Source organism: Orycteropus afer, unplaced genomic scaffold, assembly GCF_000298275.1.
Source record: "Orycteropus afer afer isolate SDZICR_OR568_19922 unplaced genomic scaffold, OryAfe1.0 scaffold00007, whole genome shotgun sequence".
NCBI lineage: Eukaryota > Metazoa > Chordata > Mammalia > Tubulidentata > Orycteropodidae > Orycteropus > Orycteropus afer.
The window spans coordinates 20,148,310-20,166,534 of NW_006921594.1; the positions used below are offsets into that span (position 1 = coordinate 20,148,310).

The 18,225-nt window shown below is 38.1% G+C and overlaps 1 protein-coding gene across 1 annotated transcript in view; it reads right to left on the reverse strand.

The window, feature by feature from the left end:
* MAGI2 (membrane associated guanylate kinase, WW and PDZ domain containing 2) overlaps window positions 1-18,225 on the reverse strand; it is a 1,828,989-nt gene that overhangs the window by 783,952 nt on the left and 1,026,812 nt on the right. The window contains exon 3 of the mRNA XM_007945217.1: window positions 1,198-1,317. Within this exon, the coding sequence (XP_007943408.1) occupies window positions 1,198-1,317 (120 nt within the window). The remainder of the gene's footprint in view (window positions 1-1,197; window positions 1,318-18,225) is intronic.

An 18,225-nucleotide genomic window follows, 5' to 3' on the forward strand; every position in this document is an offset into this window, starting at 1 on the left:
GTTGATTACCAGTCTCATCATGGGGAATACTACATCCAGCTGCCCAGCCACTCAACCAGGCCCAGCCAAGTTGACACACAAACTGAACTACCATGGTCTCTATTATCATTTTAATACTTCCTTCAAACAAGCTGAAAGCACTGTCTTGACTAAGTCCATTGAACAGCAACAAATAAATGAAAGATGAGGTGGAGGATCAAAGTGTTAATGTGGCAAATCCAACTTATTAGCTGATGGTTGGTAGACATCAGATGTTCAGTGAGTGAGGCAGCAACTTATATATTATAGATTTTTAAAGATCATTCAATATTAATACTAATTCATTAAAACTAGATTCATCTTTGGACTTAATTCTGAATACACTAACTATATTCACAATTACTTTGTGAGATAGGAATAAAAGGTGTTATTGTCTATTGCTGTTTTTCAGTTATGTTATTTACAAAGATCATTAGATATATGTATAGATATAAAATTTCATTAGACATGAATCCCATCCACATAAATGCAACCTAAACATATCAATGTAATCATATCAATATATTATTTATTTAAAATTTTCTGTACTATCATTCCCTTTTTCAAGCTAAGACAACTGAGATTCAGAGATATTAACTGAGTTACTTATTATTTATAGTGGGTAAATAATTAACCCAGGTGTGTAATGTAATGGCTCACATCACAGTTCTCCTTCAGCTGAACCATACTTTCCCCTTTCAAGATTTTGGTTTCCTTTGTTGTTCACTCAGATACATAGAAGACTTGCTATTGTGGTAAAGCCCTGGAGTTCATCTACAGATCATATTATCTACTCCATCATTTGTCATGAGAGGCAAGTGTTGGCCAGAGAGGTTCAGTAACTTGAGAAAGACAAATAGAGACATTAACAGACTGGAACTCTAGCCTTACATTCTAGCCCTGCCGCCTAGAGATGAAGGCATTTTGTCTGGAAGATCTTAGCTTCAGGAGAAAATCACAAGGGTACATCAGTGGACGTATGTACAGACATATCCTAAGAGTAGAATTAATCCAGATGTATTTTCAAACCTTTCCTTAGGAAATGTTTGAAAAATACCCACTCAAACCCACAAAGCAAGTAAAGCAGCTCTTTGATAACCTGGTGTCCTAGTACATTTGCATCAACTGAGCAAAATGTGATGAAACAAGGAATACTTGTAGCAGTAAAGCTGTGCTTACCTTCATAGGTCCCACTTTCTAGGAGAGCACCACTTTTCTCCAATTCCATAAAATCTTCAACAGTGATGAAAATATAGTCCACTCCAGGGACCTCGCCCTCCTTATGTGGCCTTGTGGTGCCTGAATAAGGAAAATTAAAAACAAAAGAAAGACTCTAAACGATTTGTTGTTGAACTTTAGAAAAACCACCATACTTCTGAATATTCAATAGCACTTGTTTGTACATGCTGCGAACTGGCAGCTTGCATTGGTCCTTCTGTTTGTTTGGCAACAGAAAATAGCAGGAGGTAAAGATTAAAGTAAATATACAAAGCATTTTTCTCCATCCAGCTCATAAAGTGTTCATTGCCATGGAAAGTAGCTACATAGATTTTAAGTGAAAAATGCAGACCATTGTGTACTTTTTGAAGAGGTGGTTTGACTACTGGGTCAGGAGTCTGCTAGCTCAGGAATTTACAGATTTTGCTCCCATGAATGGCCTTGCATTGTTCTGCAGACTGCTGTGTTATCAACATAGACTAATGGAAAACAGAAATGTTAGCAAGATGTCAATTTATCTTTACATTTTCATGATCTGCTTGCTTTTAGGGAGGTAAATTGCTGAGTTTTCATTTGTTAATTTAGCACAAAAGAAGAAATTTTGACTATATAATAAATTTTTTCTTATACAGTGAAATTATGATTGTATATTTATTTACTATATAATAAATTTATATTTATTTTGTATTTATTATATACTATAACAGGAGCTCTGGTAGTGTACTGCCTAAGGCATTTGATTGCTAACCAGAAGGGTGGCTGTTTAAACCCACCAGCCACTCCTCGGAAGGAAGGTTGGGCAATCTACTTCTGTAGTGACACTGCCTCAGAAACCCAAGGAGGGGTTGCTATGAGTTAGATCTGACTCGATGGCAGTGAGTGAGTGTGACTGACGTACTATAATATGTTAATGTGTATTGTATGTTATTATATAAAATAATTTTGATTATATAACAAATACTTGATTTAAAGGATCATATAAATGTTTACTTCCTCATAAGGAAGGTCGGGCAATCTACTTCCATAGTGATACTGCCTCAGAAACCCAAGGAGGGGCCCTATGAGTCAGGTCTGACTTGATGGCACATAACAACAACGTTTACTACTAAAATCAAATAATTAAATGTTAATTGAAATTGAATAATTAAAATTGAGTTAGTGATTATAATGCTAGTAATATAGTACTTCACTTGCCAGGTAAACTCGTCCTTAAACTCCACCATATAGGCTCCTATGTCACTTACATAGCTGGCCTTCGTTACTCCCCCCTCCCCTTTCATTCTGACTGAATTAGGAGGTGACACCCTCCCAGGGGTTGCTTCATGGATCTACTGCTCCCACTTGCCGCATTACCTAGAGAATGAATGGACCTGCCTAGAGCTGAGATGACAAGAGGTTCAGATGCTCTCAGCCTGTTGCTTAGGTTAGGCTTTAGGGGAGAACTTAGGCTTCCAACCCCGCTGTCCAGTTTGTGAGAAAACAGAAAGAGACATTAAAAAGTTTTGTTTTCTGGTCTCCTTCCTTCTCTGAACACGCCCCATGTCTCTTTCTTTTTCTATTCCACCTACATAAGGCATTTTGCGTGGTCAGATTAGAATTTCCATCATGCATACAAGCAAAAAGTATGCAGAAATATATGTTGTTGTTAGTTGCTGTTGAGTCTGTTTCAACTCATTTTGACCCCATGTGTTTCAGAGTAGAACTGCTTCATAGGGTTTTCAAGGTTGTGACCTTTCACAAGCAGATCACCAGGCCTGTCTTCTCAAGTGCCTCTGAGTGGGTTTGAACCACCAACTTTTCAGCTAGTAGTCCAGCTAGTAGTCCATTGTACCACCCAAGGACTATAGACGGCAATACATATGAAAATTAATACATTGGTAATGTTCATACTCAACAAGCTCATGTAAATAGTCAGGCCTCTTTTTGTTCTACTAGGAGCAAATCTGGACTGTGAACGAGAGGCATAAAGTATATCAGAATGCACAATATGCTAAGGAAATTGATTTTTGGTGAAAATGAACAATTTTCATTGAAAATATTTTTTTAAGGTTTGAAGGCATTATTTTCTAAAATTAGATTTTTACAATCCTTCTTTGGGGTTGCAAAACATGTTTTGCCCCATAATCATGTTTAATGACTTTCTCCTTAATGTGTTATTTTATTTTGTTGAATTCTACAGCATTTTTCAATATTTCCTACTGCTTTTATTCTATAAAACATAAAACTCCCACACCTAGCACGCATAATGTTGTCAAATTAATGTTTCCATGAGAACCTTAACTTTCAATTTCCTGACTTTTATGTGCTTAACCCTTGTGAATTAAAAGTGCATTAGCACAGTTTTTGGCAATGAATTTGTTTCTCTGTTTATTTAGAAGACATTCAAATCATTAAGGAAAAAAAAAAAACACATACCAAAGATCCAATTTTCCTTACTGATTTTTTCTGAATATTTCATAAGCTACACATGTTGATTAATTTACTGCTTGCAGTATACTACATTTCTAGCACAATGTGAGTATGTGATCAGATATTTAAGGGCAATTTCTAGGGCTGATGACTTGTAACCCACTTGTTACAAATTCTCGTGAGCATGTTCATTCGTTATGCTGTCTCTCTAATGAGTCTCAAGACTTTCAGTTCACTGGGTGGTTTTCCATCTCCAGTTATTACTAGTTGTCTATTTGGACTGGGAGCATGCCTACCTCAGTGTCTTTTGAAAAAGTCCTACTCTACAATTTCACACTGCAATTCCCATCTTTGATATTGACTTCTCATCTTCTTTTCTCATTCTGTTGTTTTTTTCTAATTATGACCTGCAAAACCTTGATTTTTCCTAATTTCTCTGATAATTTGAAAGTTTGACTTATTTCCTTTAATATCAATAAACTAGGAATAACCTAGAATCTCTTCCTTCCTTTTAACCCATCCTTACCTCTCCCTGGCTCTTAATAAGCCCCCAAATTCACTATTGGTTATTCCATTCATAGGCTGTAGTTGCTACAGAAAATCATGAAATTTTACTGACAAAGTACCCTACAATTTCAGGCTGCTTATTGTCAAATTGATCCCACTGCTTCTGGACAATTCTTTCCCACATGTCTTCTTGTTCCTGTCAAATTCTCATTTTTCCATCTCCATCTGCTTTGACTTTCAGCCAAAGATATTAGCTCCTTCTTTTCAGGAAAGTAAGAGACTGTCTCAAAAAAAATCCCTTAAAATCCCCTAATTTATACTTCCCTCATCAGCATTTTACATTCATTATTTTCTCTTTTCTTTCAAGCCTAACTCTAAAATGGAATTATCCATCTATGTTGTTAGGAAGAATACTTTCTCTTCTGATTTCTTTTAAACTTTAGTTTTTATTTTTTACCAAAGGTACCTATCAGGATATTTCACACATTGAAATATTCAATAAGGCTTGTTATTAAAAATAAATAAATAGAAGCAGATCCTCATCACCACTCCTGAATCCTACACACACACACACACACACACTTCTTAATACCTAGAGGCAAACATGTTCAACTTTTTTAACTGATTCTTTTGGTTTACCTCTATATCTCTAAATAATTTCTTTATGATGCCTCTTGATTTTTCACTTTTCATCATTATTTCTTAAATTTCCAGCAAAGAAAATGAGGATTTAACTCTCTTTTGCCCACACTTTTCCCTTCCCCCACACCACCCACTCCTCCTTTCTGTCCCCCATTCTTCCTAGAGAACAAATTGTGTTTACATCATTATGTAATGTTTATATTAATACCAAAACCAAAAAAACAAATCCACTTCCATCGAGTTGGATCCAACTCATAGCGACCCCTCCTTGGGTTTCCGAGGCAATGTCACTACGGAAGTAGATTGTCCAACCTTCCTTCCAAGGAGTAGCTGGTGGATTTGAACCACCAGTCTTCTGGTTAGCAGTCAAATGACATAGGCACTACACCACCAGATGTCCTGTTTACATTAATAGTACTGTGTAAATCTATTGCTGGCAGAAACTTGTAGCACACTGACTATCCTTTTCTGTATAACTTCTTGTTTACTCTGTTGTTGTTGTTATGTGTCATCAAGTCAGATCTGACTCATAGAGACCCCTCCTTGGGTTGCCGAGGCAGTATCACTACAGAAGTAGATTGCCCAATCTTCCTTCCGAGGAGTGGCCGGTGGGTTTGAACAGCCAGCCTTCTGGTTAGCAGTCAAGTGCCTTAGATTAAATATTTTTTCCATTTCCTGAATCTACCATATTTAATCAGTAATTCATTCCTAACTCTCTCCTCCATTCATCTGTCAGCTTGTCATACTTTTCTGACTTGCATGTTGCTATGAAGTTGGAGGCTATACCACCAGTATTTCAAATACCAACAGGGTCATGCAGAGTGGGCAGGTTTTAGCAGAGCTTCCAGATTAAGACATACTGGGAAGAAGGAAGGGACCATCACTTCTCAAAGAATTGGCTAGTGAAAACCTTATGAATAGCAGTGAAACACTGTCTGATATATTACTGGACAACTTTATGAACAGCCCTGAAACTTTGTCTTATATAATGCCAGAAGATGAGCCCATCAGGTCAGAAGGCACTCAAAATACGACTGGAGAGAGAAAAGATGCCTCTTCAAAACAGTTGATCTTAATAGAATGGATGGAGTAAAACTTTCAGGACTTCATTTGCTCATGGGGCATGACTCAAAATGGAAAGAAACAGCTGCAAATATCAATTAATAATCACAATGTGGAATGTACAAAGTATGAATGTAGAAAATTGGAAGTTGTCAAAAATGAAATAGAACACATAAAGATTGATATCCTAGGCATTAGTAAGCTGAAATGGACCAGTTTTGGCTACTTGTATCATTCTGAATCAAAAAATCTGTTCTGGTTACCTAGTACCACTCTGACAAGAATATACTGCAAATGGGTTGGCCTTAACAAATGGAAATTTATTCTTGTAATTTGGAGGCTTTAAGTTCAAGTTCAGAGTGCCACACTCTAGGGGCTGGGTGAAAGCCCCTCAACCTTGGGGTCCAGCTCTGCCTCCTGCTCCCGGCCCACTGGAGCTAGAGCTGTTTCTTCACTCAGAAAGCTGCTGGCTGCTGAGGCTGAGAAGCCCCAAAGTTGACAAATAGAAAGGCACAGCCCCGATGTTACCAAATCACACAGCAGGCCATAAACTTAAGTCCATTGTAAGTCCCGTGGTTCGCAGAGCATGGCAGGCTGCTGAATAATGACATGGCTACATGCAGGGTCCAAGCATGCCATAAGCTAGACCATTACCAAAGCTGCTTCTTATATACGGGAAGCAGACCACATACCAAAGCAGCTACTCAGCTGCTTGTGGTAGATCCCACGATGGAGTTGACTGCCAGTCTCATCATGGGGAATAACTACCACCAGCTGCCCAGCCACTCAACCAGGCCCAGCCAAGTTGACACACAGACATAACCACCACACAATCATATGGTCCACTATGCCAGAAATGACAAATTTAAGAGGAATGGTGCTGCAGCATTCATTATCATAAAGATCTATCCTGAAGCTCAATGTTGTCAGTGATAGGATAATATCCATACACCTACAAAGAAGACCATTTAATAATACTATTATTCAAATTTATGCACCAACCACTGGAGCCAAAGATGAAGAAATTGAAAATTTTTACCAACTTCTGCAGTCTGAAATTGACGAAACATGCAATCAAGACGTGTCGATTACTACTGGTGACTGGAATGCAAAAGTTAGAAATAAAGAAGAATCATGAGTAGTTGGAAAATATGGCCTTGGTGATAGAAATGATGCCGGAAACATGACAAAATTTTGCAAGACAAATGGCTTATTCATTGTAAATACCTTTTTTTATTAACAACATAAATGGAAACTATACACATAGACCTCACCAGTGGAATACACAAGAATCAGATTGATTGCATCTGTGAAAAGAGGCAATGGAGAGAAGCTCAATATCTTTAGCCAAGACAAGGCCAGGAGTTGACTGTGGAACAGATCATCAATTGCTCATATGCAAGTTCAAGTTGAAGCTGAAGACAATTAAAACAAATCCATGAGAGCCAAAATATGACCACTTGAATTTGGAGACCACCTGAAGAATAGATTTCATGCATTGAACACCAATGAATGAAAACCAGACAAGTTGTGAGATGACATCAAAAACATTATACTTGAAGAAAACAAAAGGTCATTAAAAAGACAGGAAAGGAAGAAAAGACCAAAATGGTTGTCAGAAGACACTCTGAAACTTGCTATTGAATGGAGAGTGGCTAAAGTGAATGGAAGTAATGACAAGATGAAAGAGCACAAGAGAAGATTTCAAACGGCAGCTCAAGAAGACAAAATCAGTTATTATAATGAAATGTGCAAAGACTTGAAAACCAAAATGGAAGAATATACTTAGCATTTTTTAAGTTGAAAGAAATGAAGAAAAATTCAAGCCTTGAGTTGCAATACTGAAAAATTCTATCAGAAAAATATTGAATGATGCAGGAAGCATCAAAAGAAGAAAGAATACAGAGTCAGTGCAAACAAAATGGATCAATGTTCAACTATTTCAAGAGGTGGCATATGATCATGAACCAATGATACTGAAGGAAGAAGTCAAAGTGGTACTCAAGGAAGAAGTCAAAGTTGCACTGAAGGGATTGGTGAAAAACAAGGCTCCAGGAATTGATGGAATACCCATTGAGATGTTTCAACAAATGGGTGCTGCACTGGAGGCACTTACTCATCAATGCAAAGTAATTTGGAAGACAGCTTCCTGACCAACTCAAGATATGGAAGAGATCCATATTTGTACCCATTCTAAGAAAGATGATCGAACAGAATGTGGAAATTATCAAATAATATAATAGATCACACACAAGTAAAATTTTGCTGAAGATAATTAAAAAACAGTTGCAGCAGTATATTGGCAAAGAACTTCCAGAAATGCAAGCTGGATTGAGAAGAGGATGTGCAATAAAGGATATCACTGTTGATGGCAGTTGAATCTTGGCTGAATGCAAAGAATACCAGAAAGATGTTTATTTGTCTTTTACTGACTATGCAAAAGCATTTGACTGTTGTGGATCATAACAAAGTATGTATAACATTGTGAAGAATTGGAATTCTAGAGCACTTAACTGTGCTCATGAGGAAAGTACACAGACCAGGAGGCTGCCATTTGAGCAGAACAAGGGGATACTGCATGGCTTAAAATCAGGAAGTGTGTGCATCACAGTTTTATCCTTTCACCACACTTACTCAATCTGTATGCTGAGCAAATAATCTGAGAAACTAGACTATATGAAGAACACAACATCAATATTGGAGGAAGATTCATTAACAACCTGTGATATGAGGACAACACAACCTTGCTTGCTGAAAATGAAAATGACTTGAAGCACTTATTTATGAAGATTAAAGACTGCGGTCTGCAGTACGGATTACACCTCAACATGAAGAAAAGAAAAATACTTACTACTGGACCTATAAGCAGCATCATCAGAAATGAAGAAAATTTGTCAAATATTTTATATTACTTGGGTCTACAATCGATACCCATGGAAGAAGCAGTCAAGAAATCAGATATTTTATTGCACTGGGCAAATCTGCTGCAAAAGACCTCTTTAAAGTGTTGAAGGGTAAAGGCATGTCTTTGAAGACTAAGGTGCGCCTAACCCAAGCCATGGTATTTTCAATCACCTCATATGCATGTGAGAGCTGGACAATGAATAAGGAAGATCAAAGAAGAGTTGATGCTTTTGAGTTGTGGTTTTGATAAAGAACTAAAAATACCATGAACTTCCAGAAGAACAAACAAATCTGTTCTGGTAGGAGTGCAGCCGGTCTGCTCCTTGGAAGTGAAAATGGCCAGACTTCATCTCACTTACTTTGGTCATGTTGTCAGAAGGGACTAGTCCCTGGAAAATGATATCATTCTTGGTAAAGTGGAGAGTTAGTGAAAAAGAGGAAGCCCCTCAACAAGATGGATTGACTCTGTGGCTGCAATGATGGGCTCAAGGAAACAAGGATTGTAAGGATGGCGCATGATAGGTTAGTGTTTCATTCTGTTGTGCATAAGGTCGCTATGAGTCAGAGTCAATTTGACGCCACCTAAGAACAACTTTGTCCCGTTCCCATAAATCTCCTCTCAAAATATCCAAATACTTTGATATTTCATCAAATTTATCCTATCGAAGAGATACCTCCTGCCTACCACACAGCTGCTATCCTGTAATTGCCCTTCACCATCATCCTGGGGATTCAGTTTGCCTTTTTCTTGTGTTGTATCCCCTCTTTCTCAGATCCTATGCCTCCTCATGTGGTCTACTCCCTAATTTTGGCAGAGGACATCCTTAAGCAACTTGCTGTCAAAGATTACATGTGAGGTACATTTACCAAGCCCTTGCATATCTGGCAGTGTCTTAGTCTGGATTCTCAGGTGGCAAATCAGAATCAGTGTTTCAGAAAAATACCATAATGAACACATTTTCTCTATCTTGATCCTCTCCTAAAGTCACCACCATTCTTTCAGTCATGCAGGCTCGAAATTTTTTCTCAGTCATCTTTGAGTACTCTCTCACTCTTTTCTTCTATCTCCAAATATGTGGTTAATTGTAAGTTCTGTAACTTCACAATGCCATCCTTATCTGCACTGTCTTTGCTCCAAGCACCATTCTTTAGAAGCAGCAATCAATAGCTTTATCATTGGTGTGCCTGCCTTTATTTCTTTGTTTTTCATGACACTCTCTGATGAGCTCTGGTGAAGCACAAGAGAGATCTCATCTTGTCTCTGAAGGGCTTCTCTACCTGATCGCTGGTAAAAGACTTGGTTAGAAAGAGTAGGGACAGGAAAATACTGAGAGGTAAAGAGAGTCAGAGAAATCTGAGATTCTATCATTTAAAATAAAAGGCAACTTATGATACATCAGATTGTACAGTTTATTTAGATGGACTTGCTTGTCCATGTGAGAGAGTATAATTTAAGAATTTTCATGCTTATGAAATACTTCCTTATTGGCCTTTCTTGTGTCACTCTTCTTTCTTTTTAAATTTTCCACATTTAGAATTATTAATTGGCTTTGACAAAAGAGAACCTACCTTTAAAATGTAAGCTAAAATAGATAAGAAAGAGAGTTGTGGATTCCAACTGTCTGTGCTTATTAGCAAGCTTCATTCACCTCTATACATCCTAGTTTTCTTATGTGCAAATTGGGAGTAATACTAGTAGCTGCTTCACAGAGTTAATTTGAGGAATAAATGAGATAATCCCTATAAGGTACTTAAGACAATGTGTGGCATACATTAAACACTCAAATGGGGTTATATTTGAGTATAGTTGTCTGGGAAAGCAGAAATGACATCATGTAGCTTTTCCCCCCATGTATTATTGCCACAAATATTAATTAAGTCCTTAAGATATGCAAAGCATTATTCTAAATATTTGGGATGTATGATGAAATAATATACCTTAGAATTCCTGCCCCAATATTTACATCCTAATAGGGAGAGACAGAGAATAAACAACTACAACAATAATAAAAAAGTAAGTTAGATAGCATGTCGGGAAGTGATAGACGCTACTAATTCACCATGAAATTGGGTCACTATGCCTGTGGTCAGTTACAGAGATTATCTTTCAGTTTAGATGACACAGAGCAAATGGCTGAAGGGAAGAGAGACTCTATGAAAAGAACCTGAAGGGAAGTGAGATCTACAATGCTGCAGCCTTCCAGAGACTAAATGGTAGCTTGGCTTGAGACTTGCACAATCTCAGAATCACAGTGAGTCCTGATAAATTGTAGGAAGAATTGCTAATTTTTTAAAATTAAACTTCACTACCTTTGACTGCTAACCAGAAGGCTGGTGGTTCAAACCCACCAGTCATGCCTCGGAAGCAAGGTTGGGTAAGCTACTTCCATAGTGATACAACCTCGGAAACCCAAGGAGGGGTTGCTATGAGTCAGGTCTGACTTGATGGCACATAACAAAAACAGCTTTACTTATGTCTTTGTCTAGCTTAGGTCAGTTGGCTTAACACAAATGCCCAGTACAGGTATTTTTGAACTTTTAAAGTTATTTTCATGGGACTGATAAATATAACAGTCCATTATGGGATTTGAATACTGGTGCATGTGTGCACTCATGCACACACACCACTCATACACACACACACATATACCCCACACCTAATTTTTAAAGGAAGTGGAAGCACGGTGTGATGGAAAGGCACTTACAACTAGAATTCAAGACACCTGCCTTCCATTTTTGATTCAATATTTTAGGTGTGTGACATGGATTAAACTAGCATTTAGTTGGTCATCAGCTGTCATATTGTGCAATGAAGAAAATGATAGATACAGAAAGACATTATAAAATCTAAAAGCATAGACAATATACTATGGCAAATGATTACATTACTCTCTAGTAATATTAGTATTTAGTAACATGAAGAGCAATAAAGTACCAATAAAAATAATTGATGACATTTCATTTTTGGAATCCATTGTAATTGAAGTCTTAAATCAATTGATTCCATTCAGGCTAACACATCTTGTCAAGGCAGTTGTTGTCAAGGAAGGCTAACACACAGTGTCAAGGAAATGTTCTTATCCATAAAAACACAAACTGCTCTCTTTTAATGTCTTGATGGAAAGAAAAACAAGTTGATATAAAATCCATTTCTCTTGATTACATTCTAAAATGTAGGACACAGGGCTAACTCAGTACTTAGAAGGGTCATTTCATCTTTTGTTAGATATGTAAGATAGACAGAAACTACGGGCTAGGTTGCAGGAAGATTTTTGTTATTTGCTGAATCATTTGAAAGTGTGAGAGTGCTTCATAAAACCTGATTAGTTATGTTATTTAAGGTAAGTATAACCCATTGCTGTCAATTCAATTCCAACACATAGCAAACTTGCTGTTTTTTGTTATGTGCCATCGAGTCGGACTTGACTCAAAGTGACCCCTCCTTGGGTTTCTGAGGCAGTATCACTATGGAAGTAGATTGCCCAACCTTCCTTCCGAGGAGTGGCTGGTGAGTTTGGACTGCCAGCCTTCTGGTTAGCAGTCAAGTGCCTTAGGCAGTGTGCTACCAAAGCTCCTGATAGGACAGGGTAAAACTGCCCCATTGGGTTTCCAAGGCTATAATCTTTACAGAAGCAGACTGCCACATCTTTCTTACAGAGAGCAGCTGGTGGGTTTGAACTGATAACCTTCTGGTTAGCAGCCAAGAGCTTAACCAGTGTGCTACCAGGGCTCCTAAGGCAAGCATTGCCCTGTAGAAAACTCAAATCAGAAAACATGATTTTAGATTATGTGTCCAGGAGGAAAATATATTGTTGTTGTTGTTATGTGGTGTCGAGTCGGACCCAACTCACAGCGACCCCTCCTTGGGTTTCTGAGGCAGTATCACTATGGAAGTAGATTGCCCCATCTTTCTTCCGAGGAGTGGCTGGTGGGTTTGAACCTCCAGCCTTCTGGTTAGCAGTCAAGTGCCATAGGCACTATGCTACCAGAGCTCCCGGAAAATATATTAGTTGGTATTAAATCAGTTGGTAAGGCAATGGCTGAAGAAGGGAAAGGAACTGGTGATCTGTGAACACCCCTGGAAAAGAAATACTGTTGAAAAAAAAAGGCCATGCGTGAGAAATGCAATGAAGTGTTACACGATGGTAATTTCAGCGAAAGGTAATTAATATCTAGACTAGGGAAATAGTTAAGTTGGGTTTCATGAAGCGGTTACTTACCTTATTTTATGCTGAAATAATTATAGTTGCTTTCCCATATCAAATGATCATGAATACAGAGGTGACAGTAAAGCAAGACTCAATGATAATAATAAGCAATCGCTCTGCTATAGGAATAGGGTGGAAGATAGGGAGAATAAAAGAGGAAATACAGGTCGTTCATCATATAGCTGAAGTTGAAGCTCACCATCTTTCATTGCTCTTCTATTTTTGGTTGGGATTCCCTTAAGTGGTGTGTAGAAAAGTACAAAATAAGTTTTATTAACCAAATTATGGTTTATGTGCTTCATTCTTTTTTTGTCCTCCAGAACATTCCTCCAAAGGAAAAGTAGTTAGAACCGAAAGGCAGAAATGCTACTGAGTTGAGTCTTGTTTCATATCTTGTTGTTTCATTACTTTTCAAATAATAATTTTAAAAAAAGTTTATTTATTAATTGCTGTATTAAGTACTGTGTGACTAACATCTCCTTCATGATTAATGAAAGCATTCAGTACTTCTGCTCAAAAGACAAGTCTGAAGAAAATAAACTTGCTCCCAAATGGCTAGCTTATTATGAAAGCTCATGAAGGCCACTTGTCATTTTGCTACCATAGCAACTGGGGGTGCCAATGGAATTTTTTTATTATTACTTTTGAAATGAAAGAACATTGTTCCTTTTGCCTCAGGAAGGAAAAAGCATGAATGGAAAAGGTAAATGGAATTCAAAAGCACACTTTCCCTCAGACTTCTGCTATTTCCTAATTTAAGTAAGATACTTTCTGAAAAGAAAGCAGCCATTGGCTTACAGGAAGGTCTTACTGCTTAGATGATACGTCACTGCTGTCATCCACTGTGATCTATTGTGATGGGCTAAACGTTCCACAGTGCACGGCAGGCGCCGATACATATTTGCCAAAGAAATGGACTTAGAATTGACCATTAATAGTCAATGTGTTCTAAGCAAATGGATCACTGTGTGGGAATCTGAGAAACTGAGCTGTGTTCTTACGTCTCTTTGTGAATCTATTCTCTCTTTTGCCTACTGTTTCTCAACTGCAAGCTGGAGAAAATAAATGTCGACAGCTCTGGCGACTGCCTCTGGATTTGACCTTTAATTAACTTACTCTTAGATTTCTGAAGACACTTTTTATCTTGTCAGTTACTCATTAGCAAGTGTGAACAACATCAACAGATTTGTGTGTGAGATTCCAATGAAAACATATCTGAGATCCTTTTGGCCAATGTCTTTAACAATTACTACATAATCAGCCTAGGTCCTGGGTTCTATGACACTCATCTTTAACAATATCAAGCCAAGAAGTATGATTTTATATAGACACAGAGCTAAAATAAGCAAAGCAAATAATACAGTTTGGGTCCTTGGATCATATGTGACAGATTATAAAACAGTATGAGCTTTATAGATTTCATACTAACTGAAGAGGTAGATTAGATTGAGGTCGGAAAGTAAAACCTACAATTACATCCAATGAAACACCCATTAGGTAAAAAATTATTCATTGCTTCAATAAAACACTATGTACATTTTATAAAATAGTGAAGATTTTACAAATCCATTTGCAAAATACCAGTAGTTACTTTAACTTACTTTCTTAACATTGCTCTATTCTCTTATTGCTCTAAATCTCAGTAATTACTTCAAACTTCTCTTATCCTCCAAATCAGTATGCTGTCAATTAGTGTTTAAAGGATATGAAATAAACTAGCAGTGTCAGGTGTGTTTCAGAAACACAGACTTCTCCTTTAATATTTCTGTATAGAAGCGTTCAGACTAATGGCCTATTTGACACCAATTACTCTTTTATAATTTAACAGTTTGGACTGAGGCAGTAGTATACCCTAATCAGTAGTTCAAACCATAGTAAGCATCAGAATCACATCGTTGTTGTTGTTATTATAAGATGCCGGGGAGTCAGCCCCGACTCATAGCGACTCTATGTACAATAGAACGAAACACTGCCTGGTCCTGTGCCAGCCTCACAATCCTTGCCATACCTGAGCCCATCATTGCAGCCACTGTGTGTCTCCATTTCATTGAGGGTCTTCCCCTTTTTTGCTAACCCTCCACTCTACCAAGCATGATATCCTTCTCCAGGGAGTGGTTCCTTCTGACAACATGACCAAAGTAGGTGAGACAAAGTCTGGCCATTCTCACTTCCAAGGAGCATTCCAGCTGCACTTCTTCCAGGACAGATTTGCTAGTTCTTCTGGCGGTCCGTGGTACTTTCAGCATCCTTTGCCAGCACCACAGCTCAAAAGCACCAACTCTTCTTGGGTCTTCTTCCTTATTCATTGCCCAGCTTTCACATGCATGTGAGGCGATTGAAAATACCACGGCTTGGGTCAGGCGCACCTTAGTCTTCAGAGAAACACCTTTGCTCTTCAGCACTTTAAAGTGGTCTGTTGCAGCAGATTTGCCCCATGCAATATGACTTCTGATTTCTCAACTGCTACTTCTATGGGTGTTGATTGTGGATCCAAGTACTATGAAATCTTTGACAATTTCAATCTTTTCTCCACTTACTATGATGCTGCTTATTGGTCCAGTTGTGAGGATTTTCATTTTCTTCATGTTGAAGTGTAGTCCATGCTGCAGACTGTGGTCTTTAATCTTCATCAATACTTGTTAAAACACAGATTGTGATGTTTCACCTCCATAGTTTTTGATTGATTAAGTCTGTATGGTGCCCTGAAATTTGCGTTTATAACAAATTCCCAGGCAATGCTAATATTGCTTGTCCAGGGATCATAATTTGAGAACCATTGTTGTACCTTCAAGGTGCCCTAGTGGTGCAATAGTTAAGCACTCAGCTGCTAATCAAAAGGTCAGTGGCTGGAATCTACCAGCCACCTCAAGGAAGAAAGATGTGGCAGTCTGCTTCTGTGAAGATGTACAGCCTTGGAAACTCTATGGACAGTTCTAATTCTGTCCTATAGAGTCTCCATGAGTTAGAATCAACTGACAGCAGTGCAGTGGGTTTAGTTTTGGTTCTAACCTCACTACCTCGCATAATCCAACATAAAAGCAGTGCCAAATTACATCATTAATTTTAAAACAACAATCCGTAGAGAATAGGGATTGTGACTTTGGCAGTGGCCCTATTTTAATCTAAAGGCATGAGCTGTGTTCAGAAGAAATTAGCTATTCTTTATTTACTGGTGCAGAGCTGAAGAAAAAGTTCTGGTGGCACAGTGGTTAAGCACTGCATGCTAACTGAAAGATCAGTGGTTCAAACCCACCATCCTCAGTGGGAGCAAAACATGGCAGTCTCCTTCCACAAGACTGGAAACCCTATGGAAACACTATGGGGCAGTTCTACTCCATCCAATAGTGTTAGTGTGAGTCAAAATTGGCATTTAGAGCTGAACAGAATCATAAAAAGTAGACTGGATCTATGCAATGCTTTCTTATATCACTGTACATTGCCTTTTCATAGTTAGTGGAATGTTCTTTTAGAAGTTAAATGAATTTGGGAAATAATAGACACATCTCCATTTATGTCCGTTTTTATACATTTATACTTTTTATTATGATTTGAAATAATGTAGACTTTTTGCCCTATGTGTTCAACAATATGGCTGAAATTCTGAAATACATTGGAGGTTTGAATATGACTCACAAGGAATGAAAAACAATAATATGGCTATATTTAAAATAAAAACCAAACTCACTGCCGTTGAGTCGGATCCAACTCATAGCGACCCCTCCTTGGGTTTCCAAGGCAGTATCAGTGTGGAAGTAGATTGCACAATCTTCCCTCCAAGGAGTGGCTGGTAGGTTTGAATTGCCAGCCTCCTGGTTAGCAGTCAAAAACCTTAGGCACTATGCTATCAGATTTCTTGCATTATAAACAAGTATGGTGGTCAAAAATAGAAGACACAAATGAATAATTTTTAGATCAATGAAATTATAGCATTTCGTTATTTTCCAATATCAAGGTATCTGATTCACTAAGTGTTAAATTATTGCTCGTCAACAGCTGTATTATACAAATTAAACTAAATCAGGGGATAGCAACATACACTGTAGTATTGTATCCATAAAGCTCTCTCGGAACAAATCATTCAGGCAAACATATCCTTTCATCAATTCCACAATTATATCCCTCATATAAACATTAGTGTAAATGAAGGACAGAAGTAAGAAACAACATTTAGGAATGAAACTTTATTTCACCTTTCTCCATCTCTTGAACTTGGAACCCATGATACTAAGTGTTCTGGTTACCTAGTGCTGCTCTGACAAGAATATACCACAAATGAGCTGGCCCTAACAACCAGGAGTTTATTCTCTTATAGTTCGGGAGGCTAGAAGTCTGAGTTCCAAGTGCCAGACTCTAGGGGCTGTGTGAAAGCCCCTCGACCTTGGGCTTCAGCTCTGCCTCTTGCTCCTGGCCCACTGAAGCTATAGGCATCTCTTCACTCAGGCAGCTACTAGCCAAGGTTGACAAACAAAATGGCACAGTCCCAAAGTTACCAAACCACATGGCAGGCCATTAATTTAAATCCATTGAATATCCTCAGGTTGGCAGAGCATGGCAGGCTGCTGAACAATGACACAGCTACATGCAGGGTTCAAGCATGCCATAAGCTAGAGACCATCCCCAAGGCTTCTCCTTATATACAGGAAACACACCATATCCCTAAGGCAGCTACTCAGCTACTTGTGGTAGATCCCACCATGGAGGTGATTGCCAGTCTCATCATGTGGAATAACTACCACCAGCTTCCCAGCCACTCAACCAGGGCCAGCCAAGTTGACACACAAATGTAACTACCACACTAAGTAAGAAATACAGGCAGCATTTGGAATGATCACTTTGGAAGCTGACAAATGTATACATATTTTCAATTCTAAAATTCTTACACTAAAGGATCCAAGACATCATTGATCACTGACACATAAGCTCATGCACACTGAGGACAAGCTAGGGCAAAGTGAATGATTTCATAATTGCATAGCATTTGAATTATCACTACCTTGATACCTAATACTTACTAACCTATATCTTATCCATTTATCCACACCAAAGTCTATCTCCTCCACCCACCAGGTACTGAGGAAACTTTAGCTGCAAGAATTATTTTCCTCATAAAAATTCTGCCTTGCTCTACTATAGAATAATTCATTGCTCATGGATACAGAAACATGAATGGATAAAACTTACCAAAATAAAGTCATATTCTTGGTCTTTTCATCCATTCTCAGAATACATAGAACACACCTAACTCTAGGAAAATGAA